At 35.5% G+C, this 24,612-nt stretch overlaps 1 protein-coding gene across 1 annotated transcript; it reads right to left on the bottom strand.

The window, feature by feature from the left end:
- Positions 1-15,100: 15,100 nt before the first annotated feature.
- LOC113513148 (organic cation transporter protein-like) lies at positions 15,101-20,989 on the bottom strand. The gene is made up of 6 exons (XM_026897130.3): positions 20,754-20,989; positions 19,568-19,799; positions 18,847-19,102; positions 17,790-18,413; positions 16,136-16,317; positions 15,101-15,739 (listed from the first exon to the last, which is right to left on the bottom strand). The coding sequence occupies exons 1-6, from the start codon at positions 20,951-20,953 to the stop codon at positions 15,581-15,583; spliced, it is 1,653 nt and encodes a 550-aa protein (XP_026752931.2). The 5' UTR covers positions 20,954-20,989; the 3' UTR covers positions 15,101-15,580.
- Between the last annotated feature and the right edge of the window lie 3,623 nt (positions 20,990-24,612).

Below are 24,612 nucleotides of genomic sequence, written 5' to 3'. Positions count from 1 at the left end.
GTATTTTTTAATTTTTTTTTCTTTATAATACAGGAGACAAACGAGCAAACGACGCATTTTGTAATAGCAAACAAGCTGATGACCCATACAATGGCAAATATCCTACACAAAACCCAACAAAAACCAGTCGATATACCCTCGAGGTGCCATATGTCGGTGACATGAGTTCGCTTTCGCACTCACCACATCTCCGACGGCAATGACTCGCCCTCTGATGGTAAGAGCAGGTTTCCTCTCTCAAGATAGGGTGGATGGAGTGCTCACCCTACTACTCGGGGGATGCGCCGGTATATTAGCACATCCCCCAGGAATCCTGAGCCACCTGAATTACCGTTACCGAGAGCTCTGAGGTGTAGGTCTCGGTAACGGTAACAATGTCGGGAGTTTAATGTTTATTTTTTCTCATCTTAAAAAATATTAACATGCATGTATATCTATGTACGTACATACACAATATATGTAGATAAATTATATAGAGAGGAGTTAATTATAGTAACGGTAAATGTGTCGCGAGTTCAATGGTTCTTTTCCGTCTCAAAAAATGCCCAACGTGCTTAAAAAAGTTTTCACTTCAAAAATATACTACTAATATAATATACAAAGAACAACTTTTGCCGCCCACGGTATCAATTAACAGGTACTATAATTACTTAATATTAAGACAAGTCCCAAATTTGTCTTTAATTTCCTCACTAAATACTTTCCGGGAGTTTGTGTTAAGTTCGCCGCGACAAAGATAAATGGTCCAAAAGAGTTTTTGCATCGAGATAGTGTAATAAACTTTGTCCACGTTGCTTCTTTTGCTCGCAGTTACTCTGTTTTCTTCGAGTTCAGGTGGGGCGATATAAATTTTAAGACGGTATTTTCGTTTACTTTTTGTGGCATAGAACCGATTAATTCGTTTGGTATAAAAAATTGGATGGTTTCTTTTAGTGGTCTTTATTCACTAAAAGATTTTTTTTATGTAACTTAGAAATACAAACAAGCTGACGGCCTACCTAATTAAAACCTGCGTTTTTATTCTCACCTATGATCCCTCACTGGTGCCCCGCTAGCGTACTCGTATACCGTTAACGCAGACGGGGTGATCATTTCATCATCATTCATATAACCATTCAAAGTTTTTTTTTATACAACTTAGAATGGTAAACAAGCTGACGGCCCACCTGATGGAAAGTGGTAACCGTCGCCTATAGACATGAGCAGTACCATAGACATAACAGAGTGTACTGTTTCGCCCATGGTACCCCCCATGCGTTGTCATTCCTTAGGACTCAGGTGTTATTCCTCTGTACCTAGTAAATTCACGCCATATCCCACCCTTCAAACCGAAACACAGCCATGCAAACACAACTGCTTCACGGTTGAAACACGAATGGGACAGAGGTACCCAAGCAATCGACTTTTGTACAAAGTCTCCCTCTGGTAATGCAATGCGTTAAACTTCTACACTACCAAATTTCACTTCCACAAATAAATATTGTCGTGACAAAATATAATGAAGTAAGTATATACTGAATATCATATTACACTCAGAAGCTTACAAAAAGTTCTGAAGTAGGCCAGCTCATAAGTAACATATGCCTGGCACGTAAAACAAACGTCTAACTGACGTGAAAAGAAACATCATAACGGGACCACTGTACAAGAATATATAAGAAGAAACGAGCTGTGCAAATGACACAGCACTCTAAAACTCGTCCCCTCGTCACACCCACCCAATTGGCACGCATTTTTCCTACAACCAGAGGGCGTTATATCATTCAAAGTTTGAGAAGAAAATGCTTACAGCTAAGGTCACATCGAACTACTCGTATATCGAAGCTATGTAATGTAATCTATTCTTTAATAGTATATAATAAATATTTTTATCCAGTAGTAAGTTATTTTTTTCACTATACATGATGCAATAAATATGCAGTTAGAGTAATCAACATTTATTTTTTATTTCTAGTCACTTCGGCTATTTTTTTAAGGAAAAAATATCAAGGAACGGATTTTGAGAGATTTACAATTACATTACAATAATTAATCTTACTCGCCTATTGATTGGCTTTTAAAGGTTACAATAATAAATATTACTTTTATTATAACATATATTTATGTATTTACAAGCTGACTCGGCAAACGTTGTTTTACCATATACATTATTTCGAGAACTATACATGAAAATTTATCGTACTACAATTATTATATTCGATCGCCATCTTGCAACCCTATTGCGGAATATAAAAATCACTATTAAAAAACAGGAGTTGATTGTAAAAGCGTGAAAATTTGAAGTTGTATGTATTTTTCAATGCTAAATCATAGTAAAATAAAAATAAAAAAGTTTGTTGAAAAAATAAAGAAAAATATTTAGGGGTGGGTCACCCTTATCATTATGGGGTATAAAAAATAGATGTTGGCCGATTCTCAGACCTATCCAATATGCACACAAAATTTCATAAAAATCAGTAAAGCCGTTTCGGAGGAGTTTGGTAACAAACACCGCGACACGAAAATTTTATATATTAGATAATAGTAGAACTAGGCGCTTATATATTTATTTATTTCTAGCCGTGTGCTCCCGGCATAGAACAGGCCATTCCTTCTTATCCATCATATCCTGTGGGTGCCATAAGAGGTGACTAAGGGAACTTAATGGTAAATGGATGTACAGCAGCATTTCTCCTAAAACATCTCTAAAAGCCTAACTGCGGTTGTCAATCAGCCTATCAAGCATGGCAATTACTGGCAAAACTCCCTTTATTGGAAAGATTTCTGTTCAACAGTGAACAATTAAAGGCTGATATGATGATGATGACGATTAACATACCTGATACTTTTTTTACAACGCAGGGGGCAAACGAGCATGCAGCTCACCTGATGGTAAGTGACTACCGCCCTCTAGGATCACCCACAACACCGACGGCATTGCAGGTGTATTCCCGTAATAGACATATTTATTATATATTATAATTAAATGTTCTAATTTACACTAACAACGTAACATAATTATGGGATAATACATGAATACCCGTACATTAACACGTACGTAGCCCGCGGTCAGTTGCGGTGTGCCAACATTACGACATTGTCTTGTAACTGCTGACTGAAACGTATAAAATGTGTTAATAATGTTAATTACATGGTACAAAGGTACTTTAGTTCTCAGGAATGGTAGATTTTGAAGGGTATCATGGGTGACACAGTATACTTTGTTATGTCCATGGTACTGCTCATGTCTATAGGCGACAATTACTACTTTCAAATAGGTAGACCGTCAGCTTGTTTGTCATTCTAAGTTGTATAAAAAATTACTTATGCAACCTAAATCTTGTTATTCTACTTTTACTAGTTTTTAAACGTGATTGCGTGATCTTTTTTTATACAATATATGACGAACGAGAATGTGGCTCACCTGATAATAAGGGACTATCGTCACAACACCAGTGAAATTGCAGCTGTGCTACCGACTTTTAAAAAGGATTGGTATATAATATATATATATATATATATATATATATATATATATATATATATATATATATATATATATATATATATATATATATGTATTCTTCAGTGTTGCAAGAAATTTGATTATAAATTCTTTTGATTATAATAATAATATCTGATTATAATATATAATTTGTAAATATATATTTTTTTTTATCTTGTAAAATAAAGAAATTAATACAAAATAACTAAGGTTAGTTTTTATCCTCAACTTGGTCCTCGTCACCGGATAAAACGATACTTTTTTCTATCCTTCTCTAAAATTGGAATTTTTCTCTATAATTTTTCGCACTAAATGATACATATAATATAAGCAAACCTCATGCCACTTGTAGAGAGGTAGTTAATTTAGTATTGTATTCGAGCTACGTGAACATACCTCTACACGAGCACAGATACTGAACATTAGCATATTCTGTTGTTTTGTGGGTGTTTCATTTTGAATTATCTGGTTACAAAACATCTGCAACAGACTGGCGGTGCTTCGTAACAAGCGAAATACACCACGTAAATGTCTGCATTTCTGAATCTAATACCGGTTCATGATTAATGTTCACTATTTTGCTTAGTAGAGATTATTTGTAATTAAATTATGATATTCAGTACTAGTGGGATAATTTTTTTTTATGCTACATAGAATGGCTTAGAAATTGACGGCCCACCTGATGGAAAGTGGTAATCGTCGTCTATAGATATGAGCAGTGCCATGGACATAACAGAGTATACTATTTTGCCCATGATACCTCCCATGCGTTGCTATTCCTGAGGACTCAGGTGTTATTCTTCTGTACCCTGTAAGTTCACTGCCATGTCCCACCCTTCAAACCGAAACACAGCCATGCAAACACAATTGCTTCACGGTAGAAATACGAATGAGACAGAGATGCCCAAGCAAACGATTTTTGTACAAAATCTCCCTCTGGTAAAATGTGAAATGAAATGTCGTTAATAATGTAACAAGAAACTCATATATTCAAAATGAAATAAAAAAATTAGTGCGTAAAACAACAATGCATTTTCAATTACTAATTTATATATAGCGACAGCCCTGGGACCGTTCGGTTTTTTTTATATAAAATGCAATTCGTATTATTCTCTGATAATACAGTTTCTTATGGGTGGAAGAAGTTAAAATAGATAAATTTTGAGTTAATTATTGCGTTTGCAATTTGTTTAAAAATATAAAATTTTCCCAATTTGTAAAATAATTTTTTCTTGTTTTACGATAATAAAATAAATAAATAATAGTTTATTCATCAAATATTGTTACATTAAAAACAAAACGTTCATACAGAGTCAAATAGTACGTATATGAGACGAAGGTGTTACGCAATGTTTGCTGAAATATTTCCCGTGCAGCGTTATGCTGCAACCGAGGAGCTACAGCGCTGATTTTCAGCGGGAACCTTTTTGAAATAAATATATTTATTCTTTTGTATATTCACTTTTAATATAGATACTATGTTATAACGAAAGTGTCAAGGTAACCTTGAGAATCAGATAGGAGAAAGTTTTATATTAAGACATATTTATTTCACTACAACTTTTTGCGCCAGACGATAAATTCTATACATTATCCATTCACTTCGATATATAATATGACGTATATAATTTTATAAGTATTTTTAATTTACTTGCGGTCTAAAAACAAACAAGAAACCGCACCTAGTGTAACAAGAAACTGGAGTACAATCCTTAATCACAAGCTCACGACTCTTAGCACTATCAGCGGTTAGATTGCGTGTAAAGGAAATTGTTTGCTATTATACATTTTTTCATTTAATTTCCATCTACATATTTTTACTTTTGTTCAAATTATAGGTATACTAATAATCAATATACAGTGAGGTTGAGATTCTATGGTATCTTTTCTCTAAACCTATCAAAATCAAAATTTTAATTTGATATAATATAAATCTTCGATGAATTTTAATTTTTCTTATAATTATGGTCGTTTAAAAATCAATATTAATGGATCAATATCCTACCTAGATCATTGTATTACCAACTATAACACTATAAAATGATATTAATAAGCTTAATCTGAAAGATAGTAACAGGCTGCAACCTATTGTTTGTTAGATTCAAAAATATTGGATGAAATATGGACATATTTGAATATATCATTTACAATGTTATACAAATGTCACTAAGACTAACCTGACTTAGAATTACAGTCATGAATTTATTATATTGAAAAAAGAAAGGAATATTTTTACTCAAGAAAATTAAAGAATTATTTAATAGTATTTTTTATTCTTCAACTGTCCATTTGAAACGCAATTTCAATCAAGAAGAACTGGCAAGAAACTTAACTGTTGCTTTACTCAAAAAGTCATACGATATAAATTATAAATTTATGTGAATACAAACTGCTAAGCAGTATGACATCATAAAATTTAAGATATTAGCATAAAATTAGAACAAATTAATGAAAATAATCAATTACAGTACCAAAACAGGCAGAAATGGTTCACGAATATTACGAATGAGTCAACTTCTCATTGTGCCCAACCACATTTTAGCGAATCCAAAAACCCGGCTCACCACGCTGCCATCTGTCTCGACATTTTAGTGAGCATGACTTACTCAAAGCACCCAACCATGTTATACATGTAAATAATTTTGTAGATAGATACATAGATACTTTTTATTGTTTCCTCCAATAGATTACAATAGTAAACTTATTCTAAATATAAACAATTACAAGAAATAATTAAAATGAGAAAACAATGGACGACTTTATCGCTAAAAGCGATCTCTTCCAGGCAACCTTTGGATGGAGAGGAGTAATTATAAACAGTTTGATTGGAGGCACGATGAAGATCCTATTATTTCTAAATATGGAGATGTAATACATGTACCACCTAGTATACAGTAGTCACAATTAGACAGTATTTATATTTTATAGAATGGAAATAACTCGTATAGTTGCCTTCAAGCTGGGGACAATCGCGAATAAGAATGTTACGTAATAGGTCCGCAATTGCAGTAGAGAGTCGGCACTCCGTTGTCTGATTGTGACAGTAAATTACTAGCTAACGGCACCCACTAATTGCTGTAGAACTAATGTATCGAACCTAAAAAATATTGGACAAATTAAAGAGAGAATTATAGCATGGTATCTATGGTGTTGGTTATTGGAATTGAGTGGATTTTCAAGTTTATTTTTTGTATTTTGCACTTGTACTCAGAAATGGCAATACATTAGAAGTTCCATGGGGATCCAAGTGTATTTAGTGATGTTACTACTTTCCATAAAGTGGACCATGAGCTTGTACGCCATTAAAAACTTGGTTATTTAAAAAATATGTCACTATTTTATTTCTATATTACTAATCCCAAATACTATGTGAATACCTTGTATACCATTCTATGCCATATGGTCCCTGTATAAAATGGGCCACTCCTTCCTTTCCCATGGGTGTTGTAAGAGGCAACTAAGAGAAGTAAATGGTAAATGAATTGGCAGCAACATTCCTCTTTAAACATGAAAGTCTAACTGAGGTTGCCAACCCGCCTGCCAAGCATGGCAACTACTGACAAAACTCCTGAATAAGGCTCCTTCTATAAGCTTCCGCATATGTTCAGCAGTGGATAGTTAACGGCTGATCTGATAATGTGTTTACCAAATTTGGCGACTCGTTGAGGCGCTAAGTAATAACGCACGAGCAAACTCACTTTCACATTTATAATATTAGTAAGGATGTAAAATTACTGTAAAATTTAAATATCTTGATTTTTGTATTACTATAAGAGAACAATTTGTAAAATTGAAGCGGGAATTTTCCCGACACACTCTACATAAATATGTGTGTTGAACAACTTTGTTGTAAAGTTACTAACAATGGTACAGTTGATTGCGCACAGCGCCAAGCAAACACCTGAGGCTTGACTAGTTTGCATAGGAAAGCAATGTGAGGAAGTAGGTAGATCACTGGTGGTTTTGTGTAAACCGCCTCGTTGATGCATCTACTTAGAGTACAGGTCAAGCCCCTGTCTAGAGAAACACAATCGATTAGCACTCGCATAAAAAATAACATATATGTATACATACATATCTAAATATAAGATGTGCATATGATTATTTGTATATGTTTTTTTTATTAAGAGTCATTTTAATATTTGATTTTTCAGACAAACCAAAAAACATTACTTGTAATATAAATTATATATATATTTGTGTGTGTGTGTGTGTGCGTGTGCGTGTGTGTGTGCGTGTTCGTGTTCGTGCGCGTGCGCGTGTGCGTGTGCGTGTGCGTGTGTGTGTGTGTGTGTGTGTGTGTGTGTATGTGTACATATATTAAAAATGCTTAGAATGGCAAACAAATCGACTACCCAACTGATGGAACTGTCGCCTATAGACATGAACAACACCATGGACACATAGAGTATACTGTAATACCCATGATACAACTCATACCTTACCATTATTAAGGACTAAAGATTTATGTCTGTAATTTTGCTGTCATATTCTTCAAAATACACATGTAGTGATGAATGTTTTATGTTTCACGGACGAAATTCGAGTGGGACAGAGTTACTCAAGCAAACGACTTTTATACAAAGTATCCCTCGGGTAAATATCTAAATGTATGGGATCGGATCTTGTGAAGTATGGAGTGTAATGGTTGAAAAACAGGTAGCAGCGTCCCTATTAAAAATTTACCAAATGCTAACTGCAGTTGCCACCCATTCTTTGGAATCAACTTCCAGCAGCAGTATTTCCGAACCGATACGATAACATAACCTTCAAGAAAAGAGTATATTCCTTTTTAAAAGGCCGGCAGCACACCTGCAATGCCGCTGGTGTTGTGGGTGATCATGGGCGGCGGTAGTCACTTACCATCAGGCGAGCCGCATGCTCGTTTGCCCTCTGTGTTGTAAAAAAAAACCCTCTGCCGAGCGTGGCAACTACTGGCAAATCATTACCAGAGGGAGGCTTTGTAAAAAAGTCGATTGCTTGGGTACCTCTGTCCCATTCGTGTTTCAACCGTGAAGCAGTTGTGTTTGCATGGCTGTGTTTCGGTTTGAAGGGTGGGATATGGCGTGAATTTACTGGGTACAGAGGAATAACACCTGAGTCCTCAGGAATGGCAACGCATGGGGGGTATCATGGGCGAAACAGTATACTCTGTTATGTCCATGGTACTGCTCATGTCTATAGGCGACGGTTACCACTTTCCATCAGGTGGGCCGTCAGCTTGTTTGCCATTCTAAGTTGTATAAAAAATAAAAAATATCTTTATGGAGCAGGCCTATGGTCAGCAATGGCCAAGTAATAGCTAATATGATACTTATACGGAGTTGGATGATGTCCTTTTTATGAAGGTAATATTTATTTTATTATAAACGGTAACATTTCTTTACTTCCATTTATGAGAGAATTTCGAGAAATTTTATTAAGGTTATTGGCCGAACGCAAGGAGTTTTTATACCTTTTTTGCCTTAATGTAAGATGTACGAATGAGATGCAATGAGTGAATAGACAGAGATAATATAACGAAGAAGCATAATCCATTTTGTCCAATGGCTCCGTGCCGTGTAAACAGCCATTACGAAGATTTCATTGTACGGTCTCAGTGTTAGCGGACAGTACTTAAATTATATATACCTATATATAATTCTATATACCATAGATATTAACCATTAACTGTCCACTGCCGAACATAGGCCTCTATAGACTGCCAGATTGATATTCCTGAGCCCTAGCTATATATAGCAAGTCTATCTCTGAAATTAAACTTTTAGTTCGATATTATAGCGAATCTTTACAAAACCTGCAAATCTTTATTATAAGGTACTCATATTCGTACCATATAATAAAGATTTGCAGGATCGTACGTGATTTATGTTAAAATTACTAAAAATTCATTTCATTTTGGTCCTTATAATAAAAATTTCACTATGATATCAAATTGAAATGTAATTTTAGAATAGACTTGTGCTCCAAAATCGAACCCAATATTTGCTGAATAATTCATATAGGGCAGCAGCGTCCCTCTTAAAATATTACTAAAACCCAACTACGGCTACCAACCTGTCTGCCAAGCATGGCAGCCACTAGCGAGACTCCCTAAAGCGGAGGCCTATATTCAGCAGTGGACAGTTAACGGCTAATATATGATGATTAATATTCACTCGCTGCAAATGAGGCTCAACCCATCTCAGGTTGCGTCCAAGACGAATTCCCTAACGTGCCTAATTGTGCTAACATTTACTTTCTTAATCACGTACAATGAATAGACCAGGCTATAAATAAGATCGGATCTCTGAACGACCGCTGAGCTGCGTGGAAGAATGTACCCTAATAATTTACGTTTACTGATTATTTTTACCGTTATTACTACTACTACCAGAGGGAGACTTTGTACAAAAGTCGATTGCTTGGATACCTCTGTCCCATTCGTGTTTCAACCGTGAAGCAGTTGTGTTTGCATGGCTGTGTTTCGGTTTGAAGGGTGGGATATGGCGTGAATTTACTGGGTACAGAGGAATAACACCTGAGTCCTCAGGAATAGCAACGCATGGGGGGTATCATAGGCGAAACAGTATACTCTGTTATGTCCATGGTACTGCTCATGTCTATAGGCGACGGTTTATCACTTTCCATTAGGTGGGCTGTTAGCTTGTTTGCTATTCTAAGTTGTATAAAAATAAAAAGGCATTAGTAATGAAGAGGGCCTGCTTAGGATTATGGAAAAGAGACAAATTATAAGAACTATTGAGGATAGAAAGGAAAAAATATTGGGACACTTGATACGACACGACGAACTTATGAACATTATAATAGAAGGTAAGATAGAAGGAAGGATGGGAAGAGGAAGACGAAGGCATAGATACGTCAGGCAGATCAAAGAAGGAGTTGGTGTCGTGTCGTATCGAGAGGTGAAGAGACTCGCTGAACATCGTAGTGAGTGGCAAGAGCTCCACTGACAATAGCGCAGCTCTTAAATAGGATAGATTGACACTACTACCATAATGGAGATAGGTAATGTGGACTGAATTCACTGAAGGACATGGCATGTATAGATATTTACTGGGTACAGAGGAATAACACCTGAGTCCACAGGAATGGCAACGCATGGGGGGTATCATGGGCGAAACAGTATACTCTGTTATGTCCATGGTACTGCTCATGTCTATAGGCGACGGTTACCACTTTCCATCAGGTGGGTCGTCAGCTTATTTGCCATTCTAAGTTACATAAAAATAAAAAAAAATAATAAAAAATTAAAAACTTTTTACTTCAATATTTGTAACCATATATGGACATAGTGTTCTGTTTATGCTTGTGAGGAAACGTCTTCAGTAGCGGTCCAGCCAGAGGAGTATTTTATTCATCATCATCATATCAGCCGTTAGCTGTCCACTGTTGAACATAGCCTTCCTCATAAGGAAAGTTTTGCCAGTAGTTGCCACGCTTAACAAGCGGGTTGGTGACCGCAGTTAAGCTTTGGCAATTTTTTAAGAGGAACGCTGTTGCCCATCCCTCGCCCTCCTTTAGTCGCCTCTTACGACACCCACCCACTTTGTAAATATTTCTATAAATATTGATTTTAAAAGATCGTGTCTTTGTAGACAATCTATAATAATATTGATTTATATGATAAGCCCTTCGTCCTTTCTTGCTGGTGTCGTAAGAAGCAAGTAAAGGAATTTATGGTCGAGAGATGCAACAGCGTACCTCTTAAAACATCACCAAAGCTTAACTACAATACAAGTCGGTTATAAACTGGTAATTTCAAAGATTAGCGTATTCAAATAAACAAACTTTTCCGCCTTATATATTAGTATAGATATGTATATAAAATAGTCAATTTTTAAGTTCACCTCAAATTTACTTTCATTGAATTGATTTTGATTCAATATCCACTTTTTTTTAGTACATACGAGTAACTACATTTATCTGTTGATACAAAATGTACGTAATTTATAAATGTCTACCCCAAATATACTTTAGGTGAAATAATTTAATCCATATCCCAATACCTCACTCGAAGCCTGAATCCTAACCTAAAGTCTGTAGTTTGAAATATTTCTAACGTGATTTATACATACTGGTATAACTCCGAGCGATTGCAATCGAGATTTTCCAGCAAGTAAGATATATCCAACCTATCTCAGCTTAAAAACGAAAACGAATATTTTAATAATATTTATTAACCATTTTTATATAATTTTTTGATTAACTATCTCATTTTATCCGCAAAAAAACAGTGGTTACAGTGGTATCATAATATATAAAAAAAAAAACAGATATTACATAGACAATATGAAAAGAAAATGTGGCATTATGTGTCTACAAGTAAGCATTGCCTTATAGTAAACAGTTTTTACCCTATAAATAAAACCAGGTAAAGTAGCTTCAAACGTAACCATTTTTAAGAGCATTGTAAAAATAATTATTAAAATCAATTCGCAATTGACGATATCGTGTAACATAGGCACAGAATATATGGTACACCTCATTTTGAAAACTACAGCTCCTTTTGTAAAAATAAATCTCTTATTTGACAGTACACCTTTTAGAAAAATACTGCACATTTAGAAAATTACAGTTTTTTCTATACAAAAGCAATTCCTTAGCGAATAAAATATATAATCTTTTGGAAAAAGTACAGTTTCTTTTAGAAATCATTTGAAAATATCGATTAATTAACATTTTATAGCCTCATCAGTATTACTGATATATAAGCCAGTTTCATGGCTTTATTGCACCAATAGTTTCTTATGTCTACTGTTCTGTCACCATGGATATTTCTTCTACATTTCCATGAGAATTTCAGGAAAATATTAATGTTACACTATATTACATATCTATTTATCTTTACGTAAAATCCCTTGCGGGGTGGTTGTAGGAGGCCGAGTGTCCAAGACTTCTATTTTTATATACATCTCTTTTTTTTTTCACTTTCATAATTATATAAGCGTATATTTCAAGTTATAAGTTTAAAACATGAGCCATTACAGAGAGTAATATTAATAGGTTTGGGTATAACTTATTAAATTATATCTTATATTGAAATGCTAGCTTAATAGGAGCTTAAAGTTATTAATGCATACACGGCATCACAACAGGAATATATAAGCTCCAGTAAGTGCTTATGTCTGATCGATTATAAATGTAAACTAAAGCTATCGAACAGCAAACTAAGCTACGGGATTTGTCTGCAAGCAAACTGAAGGGATATTATCATTCATTATTGTTTTTTCTCAAAATACTTAGCCGGTACTAAACATAGTTTTCATTACACTAATTTTAAAAATTAATTCAATAATTCTTGTTATTTAATAACTGTTTTATATGTATAAACTAATAGGTAAACAGTTATCTGTACTACTAAAAAGCCTATGTTTATTTCTGTAAGTATGTATTAGGCAATATTATTTATGTTTCTTACAGGAGAGACTTAACCCTAGTATAAGAATCAATGTTAAACTTTGTGCTTATACAAACATACTTTGATAATAAATACATATTTACATGTTTTTTATTTCACTTCTGAAAATTTTGTACGATTTTTATAAAAAAATAAGTTATAGTATTTGTGCTAATAGTACAACCCTGAATACTACATTTGTAGTTAGTTCTTTTTCTAACACCACCTTTCCTATTCAGATTAGCCATTGAACGAATCGAATCACAAATAGAAATCTCGATTTAAAAACATCCAATTCAAAGGTAGACGCGGAGGTGATATCGAACATGCAATACTATTCCGTGCTATTTAAACAAAGAAACAGATATCGGGAGCCCGGAGCAATAATATGTAGATTGTAGGACGAAATTTAAATAGAGAAGTATGGACTATCTGTATTCTGGTTTGGGCGAACGCAAACAAATTCAATATGCATTTATTCGGAACTCCGTGACTGGGCTCATTTAAATAACTTTAGAGGATTTTGCGCCATCTTTCTGGTAGCTCCTGATAAAGTCACGGTTGTAATGTAACAGCGGTTTCGGTGGTATTGAGTTTTCTTTGTCGCTTTTAAGCGACGTGACGTCTGAGGAAGAATAATGAAAGTAACCCAGTTAATTTAATATAACTTTGTTGTTAATATTTAAATTAACTGTAGAGTTGAGTGAGAATAGTAACATTTTATCCAACCGTATTTTCCAGGTGAGAATATTGGTAAGCTGTGAAGTTCACCTAGTGAATTTAAATAAATAAATAATCAGTTGCAGCAGCTCATTAGATTACCAGCACTAAGATTGGTTTCTCCTAGTCGGTCTACTAAAAAACAATGGTCTACTATTACCACAGTATCCATGGAGCGTAGTTCGTTTTGTATTTATCAAGTTTTCTCTCTTTTACTTTAGTATAACGTTGTGCCTAGGCTTTAAATATACGTCACAGGTAAAACTTCATTTGCTACGACAAATCATATGTCACTTCAGCTTTGGATTCTGTGCCTTTTTTTATACAATTTATAATGGCAAACAAGCTGACGACCCACCTGATGGAAAGTGGTAACCGTTGCCTATAGACATGAGCAGTACCATGGACATAACAGAGTATACTGTTTCGCCCATGATACCCCCCATGCGTTGTCATTCCTGAGAACTCAGGTGTTATTCCTCTGTACCCAGTAAATTCACGCTATATCCCACCCTTCAAACCGAAACACAGCCATGCAAACACAACTGCTTTACGGTTGAAACACGAATGGGACAGAGGTACCCAAGCAATTGACTTTTGTACAAAGTCTCCCTCTGCCTATAATTAACACAAATCTCAGATGGAACCATCGAAGGTAATGTAGATTTTCGTTATAGTAAATAATTACGTTACTTCACTTATATTTTACATTACGTTTACACCCATGCACGCACACAAGCACGTCCGCACTCAAGTACACACGTAAGTACACACGCATGCACCCACGCATGCAAACTATCAATTTACACCACCATCAATTAATCAGTGGTCAAATACAACTATATAATCCTTGAGGTCTTTTTGAACATGATATTGAAGAATAAATTTTGAAGATTCGGAATGAAAAATGACACTTCATAATAAGATTATTTTCATTTATACTATTTGTATCCGGTTTTAACTTGTCTTGCAGAATATTGTAAGTCCCCCTGTAAGGGTAGCCACAAGCCCTACAGCTTTACGATACCATAAACTGGTGAGTCTATTAATTTTACGATTTGAATTTCATCACTGTTTCCTTGAATTCTACTTTCAGTTATCTTTATATTTGTTTTACGACACGTACAGATGAGATTTGGAATATTAAATTCAATGAGATCACTGCTTAATATCTCAAAATATTCCACAATTTAAAACTGTTTTACCCGATTACGCAACGCAAAGGGAGATAAATAATTATCTCCCTTTGCGTTGCGTAATCTATAAAGTATAATCTGCGTAATACTATAAAGTATAGAATATTACTACAAAACATTTAAAATAATATTTTATTCATTTCATTAAAAAAAGCTATTTCACCTAAAAAGAACATATTTAAACATTATTCTTATTTTTATATTATTAATAAATCTTACAAATCTTAACATATATATATATATATATATATATATATATATATATATATATATATATACACATATAATACCTAATATAGTAATATGTATGTAAATTCTCTCTTATTTTAGATCTATTGCTAAGACGTTAAATGAAAGGGGAGCCTAAATAAAATATAACCATGTTATTTCCCAGTAAAATAATCTTTCTGAATTAATCTGGTATTGCGCTTCTGATTGTTACACTTTGAATGTTAAATTTTAAGCAATGACGTCGTCTTTTACATTGTCCGTTATTTTAATAGGTACATTAGGTATTTAGTGTTTTTAGCTGAGTATCTAATAGTGTAATACTGTATTCAAATTCTCATCGTCGTGATGATTACCATAATCATAGTGTTCCACTGCTAACTGTGGATCTGCTTATATAATTTTGTTTTTATCTTCTCTTTCAACAGCGATAGTTTTGTCTTTAATCTTCTCTAAGGATATTGTCTAGAAGAAAGAGACTGATGGCATGAAATATATATTAATTGTCTTTACACCAATAGCTCGGTGAATGATACTAAAATAACTTTGAAATCAGTCATATATCTTTCGGGATTCAATTCGTTCTGCTTCTTCCATAGTATCTGGTAGTTTGGTGCCTAACGTTTCTGGTGTAGTAAACACAAGAAATCCTGCTAACAAAGCAAAACTGGCAAACAGCACTGACGGAAACGACTCCCATATCTCTGACGCCTGAGAACAAGGAAAACATTATATTTACCTGACTTCAAGAAAGTCATAATTTATTCATCATCATAATATTATACTGAGATTACACTGCAGTATATTTATATTCCATTTTTTTCTAAAAGAGCGCAATGTTTGCTTTAATACATAACAAAAGTTTATAATTTCTAATAAATATATCTGAAGCTAAGCATTTTATAATAAATAAAACAGTTTTATAAAAAAAAGAGCAGTTTCACTATGTTTTAAACTATTTAAAAACAATTTTATTAAAAAAAAAACACACCAAAAAACTAAATAATATTAAAAGACATTAAAAAGTTTATAAACATAATTCTTTTTTTAAAAAAAATGGAAAGGAGATAATTGTACTATCAAGGTATAGTCTAACATTTTACTTACAAGAGCAGGCGTTAGGGGTGCTGCGATAGTACCAATTCTTCCGACCGTGGAAGGAAAGGCGAATAATCTGTGTCTGTACTTTGTGGGAAAGAGCTCTGCGGTGTGCACATAAGTTGACGTCGTTGCTATTACGATGCTGTACTTGCTAAGTAGGTAAAGAACCAATGAGAGCTTCTCCTGACCTTGAAAACATAAACATTATCATCATCATCTTCCTACCCTTATCCCAATTATTATTTGGGGTCGGCGTAATATGGTTTTATCCATATCACAAAAAGATTTGGTTTTTTTAGTTTTACGACCGGCCGCCTGCCTGACGTCAACCCTCTTTGGGAAATTATTATCCTCTCTCATAAACATTATCAATCGATATAATTTTAATAATTCAGGAACCTTATTTCAAATTTTTAAGATCTTAATAGATTTAAGTTACATAGCTTTAAACTGATCTGATTTGTAATTTTAGTACTAGTTCGTAGAACAGCTAAATTTAATCTATAAAATTGTCTACGAGTAGTTTTTCGTGCTCATAATAAACTCTAGCTTGATCAGAAATTGTAAAAGTTTTTAACAGTGGTTATATTGTTAGTGACGATAAAAATAATATCATAAATAACTTATCGTTTGTTTACAAATTTACAACAGACAAATTTACTAATTGTTGACAATTTGAAAAGTACATGCAACGGTATAATTTGTGCAAGATACTTCTTGCATTGTTACGCAAAAAAAATATCACTTGTCTTATTTTATGATGTTTTGCGCTATCTTATATGACACAACATAAAGATAAAATATTATAACATAACAAAACCGCATCGTGTGCTACTGTTGATAACTACATCATTGAACTTGACGTTGATTGCATCAATCTCAGAGATAATCTGTATTAGATATGTCATTCAACTGAAATACGTAAAGATAAATCCTTATCTCTCACTCTCATTATCATTACTATTTAATATTATCCAATACTAAATAGTAATAATAATGAGCGGTCTGCCAGCAGATTTTTGTTTATGCAACTTAGAATGGCAAAGAAGCTGACAGCCCACCTGATGGAAAGTGGTAACCGTCACTTATAGACATGAGCAATACCATTGACGTAACAGAGTATATTGTTGATGCCATGATACCCCCCATGCGTTGCCATTCTTAAGGACTCAGATATTATTCCTCTATACTCTGTAAGTTCACTGCTTTATCCTACCTTTCAAATCGAAATACAGCCATGCAAACATAACTGCTTCACGGTTGAAACACGAACGGAACAGAGGTACCCAAGCAAATGACTTTTGTACAAAGTCTCCATCTGATGATTGATTCAAATAATTATTAGAATGTATTTTGGAAATTTGCAAATAAACCGAAGTAAATAATAAGAAAGCAAAGATATGTACATCATACGAGATACTATATAATATATACGGTAATATATTAAATTTTACAGAGATAGAGTCAAAGTGATGTTGAAGTATTCTGAAGTAAAAATCATCATTATACTAATACTAAAATTTTACGATTTATTAATCGACAGAAACGATGAAAAACGTGAATTTTGTGTGGGTCCTTACTTAAAATGTTTATATTATCTTCGTTTACACAAAGATTTACATACTAAGCTACTTTAAAAAGAGCAATTCTTTAAATTTACCTTCTGGCAAAAATGCAATAGTTAATTGGCAAGTAGCGCATAACCAAAATCCAAACATCAACATCGGTTTTCTTCCAACGCGATCCAAAAGCATTATTGCTGTCCAGCATCCTGGTATTTCTATAGCTGTCACTAATATATAATTCAAGTACTGATTGCCCGTCATGTTAAGAGAATTTATAGACAATCCGTAATATATCAAATTTGTTACAATCCAGATTATTGGCAATACGATGCAACGTATTAACATTGTACGAGATTTTATTACTAGAATCGGTAGCCATGGCTCTTTTGTTTCCTCTGTATTCCTTTGTGCTTCCAGAGTTATTTTTAATATTTTCATAGACTTTTCCGATAGCTGTTTATTATTTAGTTTAGACGCTTTTTTGAGAATTATTTCGGCTTCATCGTAGCGGCCCTTGCTTAACAACCACCGGATTGACTCTGACATAATCCAAAAGTAACCAACTATAAGAAACTGGGGTATATATAGTACTAATAAGAGGGGCCGCCATGATTTCACACCCCAAGCAATGAATCCGAGAATCACCTCTCCTGTTGCAAACAATGATGACATTGTGACGCCGGATATAACTCTGTATTTTGGACCAACTAACTCCATTGCTGCAAGTAAAAAGATATTTATAATTATAATATTGAATGATTAATTAGTTTAATATTAATATTTTAAAATCTAATGACATGCTTAGAATATTATTAGTATTACTCAAAAAAAAAAAAAAACTTTATAGTTTGGTATCTTTGAACGTGTGATTTCAAGTTTTTATTTTGCATAACTGCTTACTTATAATGTTTGTACTACTATAATGTTTATTCTCACTCACTCTAAGTTTAAATTAGCTGATTGTAAGTATTAGCAATGTCATGTGCATTAGTTAAATCCTATTTTTATTTGTGTATACCTATAGTTAGCTTTTTATCTTTAATGTCTATTTTATTATGAAATTTTCTAGCTGTTGGTTTTTCTGTAATAAAAAAAATCAGATACATTTGTTTTTTACTAATTCATGTAAAATAGTAAAAAAATATTCAATACCTAAAATGTAGCATGCAGAATATGCGCCGGCGCCAGTAGCAGCTTCCAATACTTCTAAAGCAACAAACCACTCATAAGTATTAACAAAGGAACGTATAATGCCTACCAAAGCGGCATTGGTAATACTAATGATAAGTGCCACACGTCGACCCCATCTGTCTGACACATATCCAGTAAGGGGTATTGCTATCAGTTTACCAACAGAACTAATAGAACCAATTTGCGAGCGACGCCACTCATTGCATCCCAAATCAAACTGAAATAATTCAAAAAAATATTACTAAAACTTAAAATCTACATAATAAGTGCATGATTCCTTTTGAATTTATTGTAGATGAAGAATACAATAACGGAACGTACTAAATATTATTTATTATCTTACTAATAATAAAAAAGGGGAGTTTTATTAAAATATTTGTATATTAAAGAAATAAGCATAAACAGCTGAATGGATTTGATTTAAATTTGATATATGGGTAAGTTAGGTTATTCAAACTTAACAGATGGTGTTGTCCAAACTTACAATACATGTTGTTCAGTATATTTTTTTATTTGAACGAGCAAAGCCATTAATTAAGAACAGGTAGTGTATTTATAACGCTGCTATTAACGCTTGGCAGCCATACACGTAATCTGTGAGTTAGTAACGTGAATAGTCAATAACATCATGTAAAAAGGGAAAACCCGCTTTATGTCTATGTTATTAAATTAAATTACTTACTTCATAAACAATGGTGTGTGAATTTTCATAGACATACTCGTCGCAATTGATTATTGTTGTATTGAACCACCAAGCAGGACAGACTTCATCAGTGGATGTATTATTATTGCTATCAGCATATCTCGAGCAACCGTCGAACGAATCTATGCTGCTACCGGGAATAGCATTCAGTACCCACTGAGGGCGAAACTCGGGGTTTAGCTGCTGGCCATCACATTGAGGAATTCGACATCTGTAATATATTTCTGTGTATAATTTAATTTCATAATTTACTATCTTTATCCCGCGACTTCGGCCATACTTGTATCATAATATTGAATACCTTACTCAAGTTATCCAATTCAAAAAGATATTTTCAAATCGGACTTATTGTTACAGAGATCAGTGCATTCAAACAAATAATTAAACATTTTACCGAACTAGGTGTTATCTTACGGAAATCCATATCACTGGTTATTTCATTAGGATTATGTCGGCTAAAACAAAATATTGCAAAACGTGCGTAAACAAAACTTAGTCATAATATGGAATAATAGAATAGCTAATATGGAAGATTATGGGCCTTCTAGTAGTAACAGTGTTGGTCAATCTTCGAGTGTTAACAAGCACTAATGATAGCGGAATTAAACAAAATAATTCTAATCAAATAACCAATAATTAAATTAGTATACGTGTCGATAGATAAATCTTAATTTTTAAATAACTCCTGTATATATTCTGATATTTCCAACTTCTATTTGGATTTCTACTTTCTTTTTTACACAAACTGTTGTGTATAAGATGTCCAAGTTAAATTTGTACAATTAACTCTCACATTAAAACAAACAGAGTCTGATAACGTAACTCGTTATACTTTTTAACATGCTCATATTTTAGTTACATTTATTCCAGTTTATATACTCAAATAAATCTTTAAAATATCATGCCACAATAGTAAGTATCAAAAAGACGAACTTTTGTCTGCATATATATTAATAATAATTATTTTTTTACTTTTAAAATAAAAAAAAAATTAAAAATTAAAAATAAGTTTAAAAGTAAAAATGTTGAAAATTTTCTTAACTTTTACTTTCAACATTTTTACTTTATTTTTAACTTTTTTTTTGTTTTATCAATAACACCTAATTGTGTAATAACTGTCTGTAAATATGGTTTACATGTGAAGCAAAATAGGCAAGTTAATTACCTGGTTGGGATCCTGGCTGTCGTGAAAACGTATCCGCCAATAGAAAAAGCCGCAAATATTATTGGAAATATCAATAATACTAATGTGATCACTTGAAAGCGGCCAAATTGACCAATTTCATCGATTAGAATCTGATCTAGATCGACACCTTCTTTTCGATCCTCATTTTTATCGTTGATTTTATTATCAATAGACACCATACTGTACACAACGACTTCGCATATACGTTTGTGGATTTAACACACAAATAAGATTTCAAACGATTTGAAGATAATGTTACGTATATCTCGAGTACAGATATCGATGAGACACCCACTTCTCATAAGTCATACTCGTCCTAATCATCAGTATGCTGACCTGAGATCTTAATATTGTTTATAATTATTCCTCTCCATCCAAATGTTGCCTGGAAGAGATCGGTCTTAGCGATAAGGTCGCCCATTGTTTTCTCATTCTGATTATTTCTTGTAATTTTTTTAATTTATAATAAGTTTACTATTGTAATCTTTTGGAGGAAACAATAAAGAGTATCTATCTATCTTCTTAATTATTTATATAACCATATTCATATCTGCTGTTAACTGTCCAGAACTGAACGTAGGCATCGCCTATAAGGAGGTTTTGTCAGTACTTGCCACGCTAGGTAGGCGGGTTGGCAAGTGCTAACTGGTTCATTGATAACAGGTTTAACATCAAAATTGGTTTTGGATGATGTTTCAAAAGGGACGTTGTAAACCATCTCTTGGCCATTAAATTTTCCGGAGGCCCATCCTATACCCATCCCCTTCCTTATCCTAAAATCCTCCCCCAACTCCGTCCCCCTATCTTTCAATACCATGGCAGTGGAATTTAAAAAAAATAACGTACCCCAGGGAGGTACCAGCAGCCATGTTGCTGGAGAATCCTCCCTCGAGCAACCACGCTCGGGCTGCCCTGCGTATTCTGGGGGGGGGGGGGGGCAAAATTCCGCTCTATGGGACCAAGGGCAAACAGAGCAAGACTTCTGCGGCATCCCCTTTGCTCAATGTGAGCCTCTGTAATATTAGGGGAATTCATTCAAACCTGAACGCTGTCCACCACCACCTAGAAACGGCGCGGCCGGCATTGCTCTTCCTCACGGAGACACAGATATCCCCTCCTAACGAAACATCATACCTGACCTACCCGGGGTATAAGCTTGAACATTGTTTTGTTTCGCGTGCCGGTGTATGTGCGTATGTCAGAGAGGATATCTGCTGTCGACGCCTTGGGACTCTTGAAGGTACGGACCTGTCCATTCTATGGCTGCGCGTAGATTGCAATGACCATCCCCGCATCTATGCGTGCCTATACAGGTCCCACAGCGGTAACACTGAAACCGACCAACTAATTGAACACGTCCAAATGGCTACAGATTCCCTGCTTGGGCAGATTCCTTCCGCTGAAGTCGTGATTGTTGGCGACTTTAATGCCCACCATGCCGAATGGCTTGGTTCGCGTACAACCGACTATGCGGGAAGATCTGTTCATGACTTTGCTTTGGCTTATGGTCTGACACAGCTTGTTTCCTCGCCTACGCGAATCCCTGATGTGTTGGACCATTCACCTTCACTGCTGGACCTTCTGCTGACCACCCACCCAGACAACTATGTGATCTCCGTCGAAGCCCCGCTTGGATCGTCGGATCACTGTTTGGTGCGGAGCGAAGTGCCTCTTACGAGTCCGACTCCACCTCGTTCTACGGGTAGACGTCGCATTTGGCACTACAGGTCGGCAGATTGGGATGAGATGCGGATTTTTTTCGCATCTTACCCATGGAGGCAGGTTTGCTTCACACTGGATGATCCCGACGCCATTGCCGATTCCATTGCTGATGTGGTGCTTCAGGGAATGGAATTATTTATTCCTAACTCTGTGGTGCCCGTCGGCGGGAAATCCCAGCCCTGGTATGGAGCCTCCTGTAGAACAGCATCTCGTCTGAAACAGGAGTGCTTCCTAACTTGGGCTAAAGGTGTGGCGTCGCGAGATCCTAACACCAGTGCTCTTAAAAAGAAGTATAACTCTGCCTCTAGGTCTTTCAAAAGAGTTATAGCCACAGCGAAGTCAGAGCATATTAGTAGAATTGGCAAGAGACTGGCTAGTTTGCCCTCTGGGACTCGAGCTTTCTGGTCTCTTGCCAAAGCTGCACAAGGGAATTTCTGTAAGTCATCTTTTCCACCTTTGCGCAGGGAGGATGACTCGTTGGCCCAGAACGCTAAAGAAAAGGCCGATCTTCTTGGATCCATCTTTGCGTCAAACTCGACATTGGATGACGGGGAGAAACCACCACCGACCATCACGTGTTGTAGGAGCTCTATGCCTGACATTAAATTCACGCATAGCTCAGTGCGTAGAGCACTTTTCTCTCTCGAAATCCATAAGTCGAGTGGGCCTGATGGTATTCCTCCAATTGTGCTTAGGACGTGCGCACCAGAGTTGGCTCCGGTTCTTACGCGTCTTTTTCGGCTTAGCTACTCATCGGGCATAGTCCCAAAGTTTTGGAAGACTGCTCTGGTGCATCCGATCCCTAAAAAGGGAGATCGCTCAGATCCAGCTAACTATAGGCCCATAGCTATCACTTCCTTATTCTCGAAGGTTATGGAATCCATCATTAACCGTCAACTGCTCCGGTACCTAGAAGAGCACCGGCTGATCTGTGATCGCCAGTATGGCTTTCGACAGGGACGTTCGGCCGGTGATCTTTTAGCTTACTTAACACACCGATGGGCAGTGGCAATCGAGAGTAAGGGAGAGGCCTTAGCAGTTAGTCTGGATATTGCGAAGGCCTTTGATCGGGTGTGGCATAGAGCGCTGCTTTCAAAGCTACCTTCATTTGGGTTGCCTGCGAGACTGTGCATTTGGGTCGCCAGTTTTCTCAAGGAACGTAGCATTAAGGTCGTAGTCGACGGTGCATGCTCTGATTTAAAACCTTTGAATGCTGGTGTCCCGCAAGGCTGTGTACTATCTCCGACTCTGTTTCTTCTGCATATCAATGATATGTTACAGATAAGTAATATTCATTGCTATGCGGACGACAGTACAGGAGATACATTATATACCGGTCATGCAAAGATCTCGCGGGCACATACCGATGAGTGCCGGAATAGACTTGTGTCTGAAATCGAAACTTCACTCCATCAAGTTTCGATCTGGGGTGAACAAAATCTTGTCCAATTTAACCCCAAAAAGACACAAGTCTGCGCGTTTACCGCAAAAAAGACGCCGTTTGTCGTATCTCCTCACTTTCAGGGCACTTCCCTTGATAAAAAGTCAAGTCTAGGAATTCTGGGCGTTGATATATCTTGCGACGTCCAGTTTTGCGGTCATCTGGAGGAGAAGGCTAAGATAGCTTCCAAAAAGTTAGGAGTGCTCAATAGGGTGAGACGATATTTCATGCCAGAACACCGCCTGAAATTATATAAAGCCCAAGTCAGGCCGCATATGGAATACTGTTCTCACCTGTGGGCAGGAGCGCCACAGTACCAACTCCTTCCGTTAGACCGCATTCAAAGTCGGGCGGCTCGAATTATCGATAGTCAACGCCTTACTGTCCGACTTGACCCATTGAAACTGCGCAGAGATGTTGCGTCTCTGTGCATCTTCTACCGAATTTATCATGGGGAGTGTTCTGAGGAATTGTTCGGATTGATACCTGCTGCTGATTTTCACCACCGTACAACCCGCCACAAACTAAAGTTTCATCCCAATCATCTGGACGAGTGGCGGTCTTCCACCGTGCGTTTTTCAAGGCACTTTCTTCCACGCACAACCATTCTTTGGAATCAACTTCCAGCAGCAGTATTTCCGAACCGATACGACAACATAACCTTCAAGAAAAGAG

The sequence above is a fragment of the Galleria mellonella genome, unplaced genomic scaffold (assembly GCF_026898425.1).
Source record: "Galleria mellonella isolate WM207_F2 unplaced genomic scaffold, CSIRO_AGI_GalMel_v1 utg54, whole genome shotgun sequence".
NCBI lineage: Eukaryota > Metazoa > Arthropoda > Insecta > Lepidoptera > Pyralidae > Galleria > Galleria mellonella.
Note: the sequence above shows the minus strand (reverse complement) of the source record. Positions and strands in the feature narration are given on the sequence as shown.

Excerpts from the sequence above, each read along its gene's own strand:
- LOC113513148 (XM_026897130.3), bottom strand. The coding sequence starts at position 20,953 with ATGGTGTCTATTGATAATAAAATCAACGATAAAAATGAGGATCGAAAA. Across the intron at positions 16,318-17,789 it reads TATTGCATTTTTGCCAGAAG|GTCAGGAGAAGCTCTCATTG; the intron begins GTAAATTTAAAG and ends TATGTTTTCAAG. Across the intron at positions 15,740-16,135 it reads CACCCCTAACGCCTGCTCTT|GCGTCAGAGATATGGGAGTC; the intron begins GTAAGTAAAATG and ends CCTTGTTCTCAG.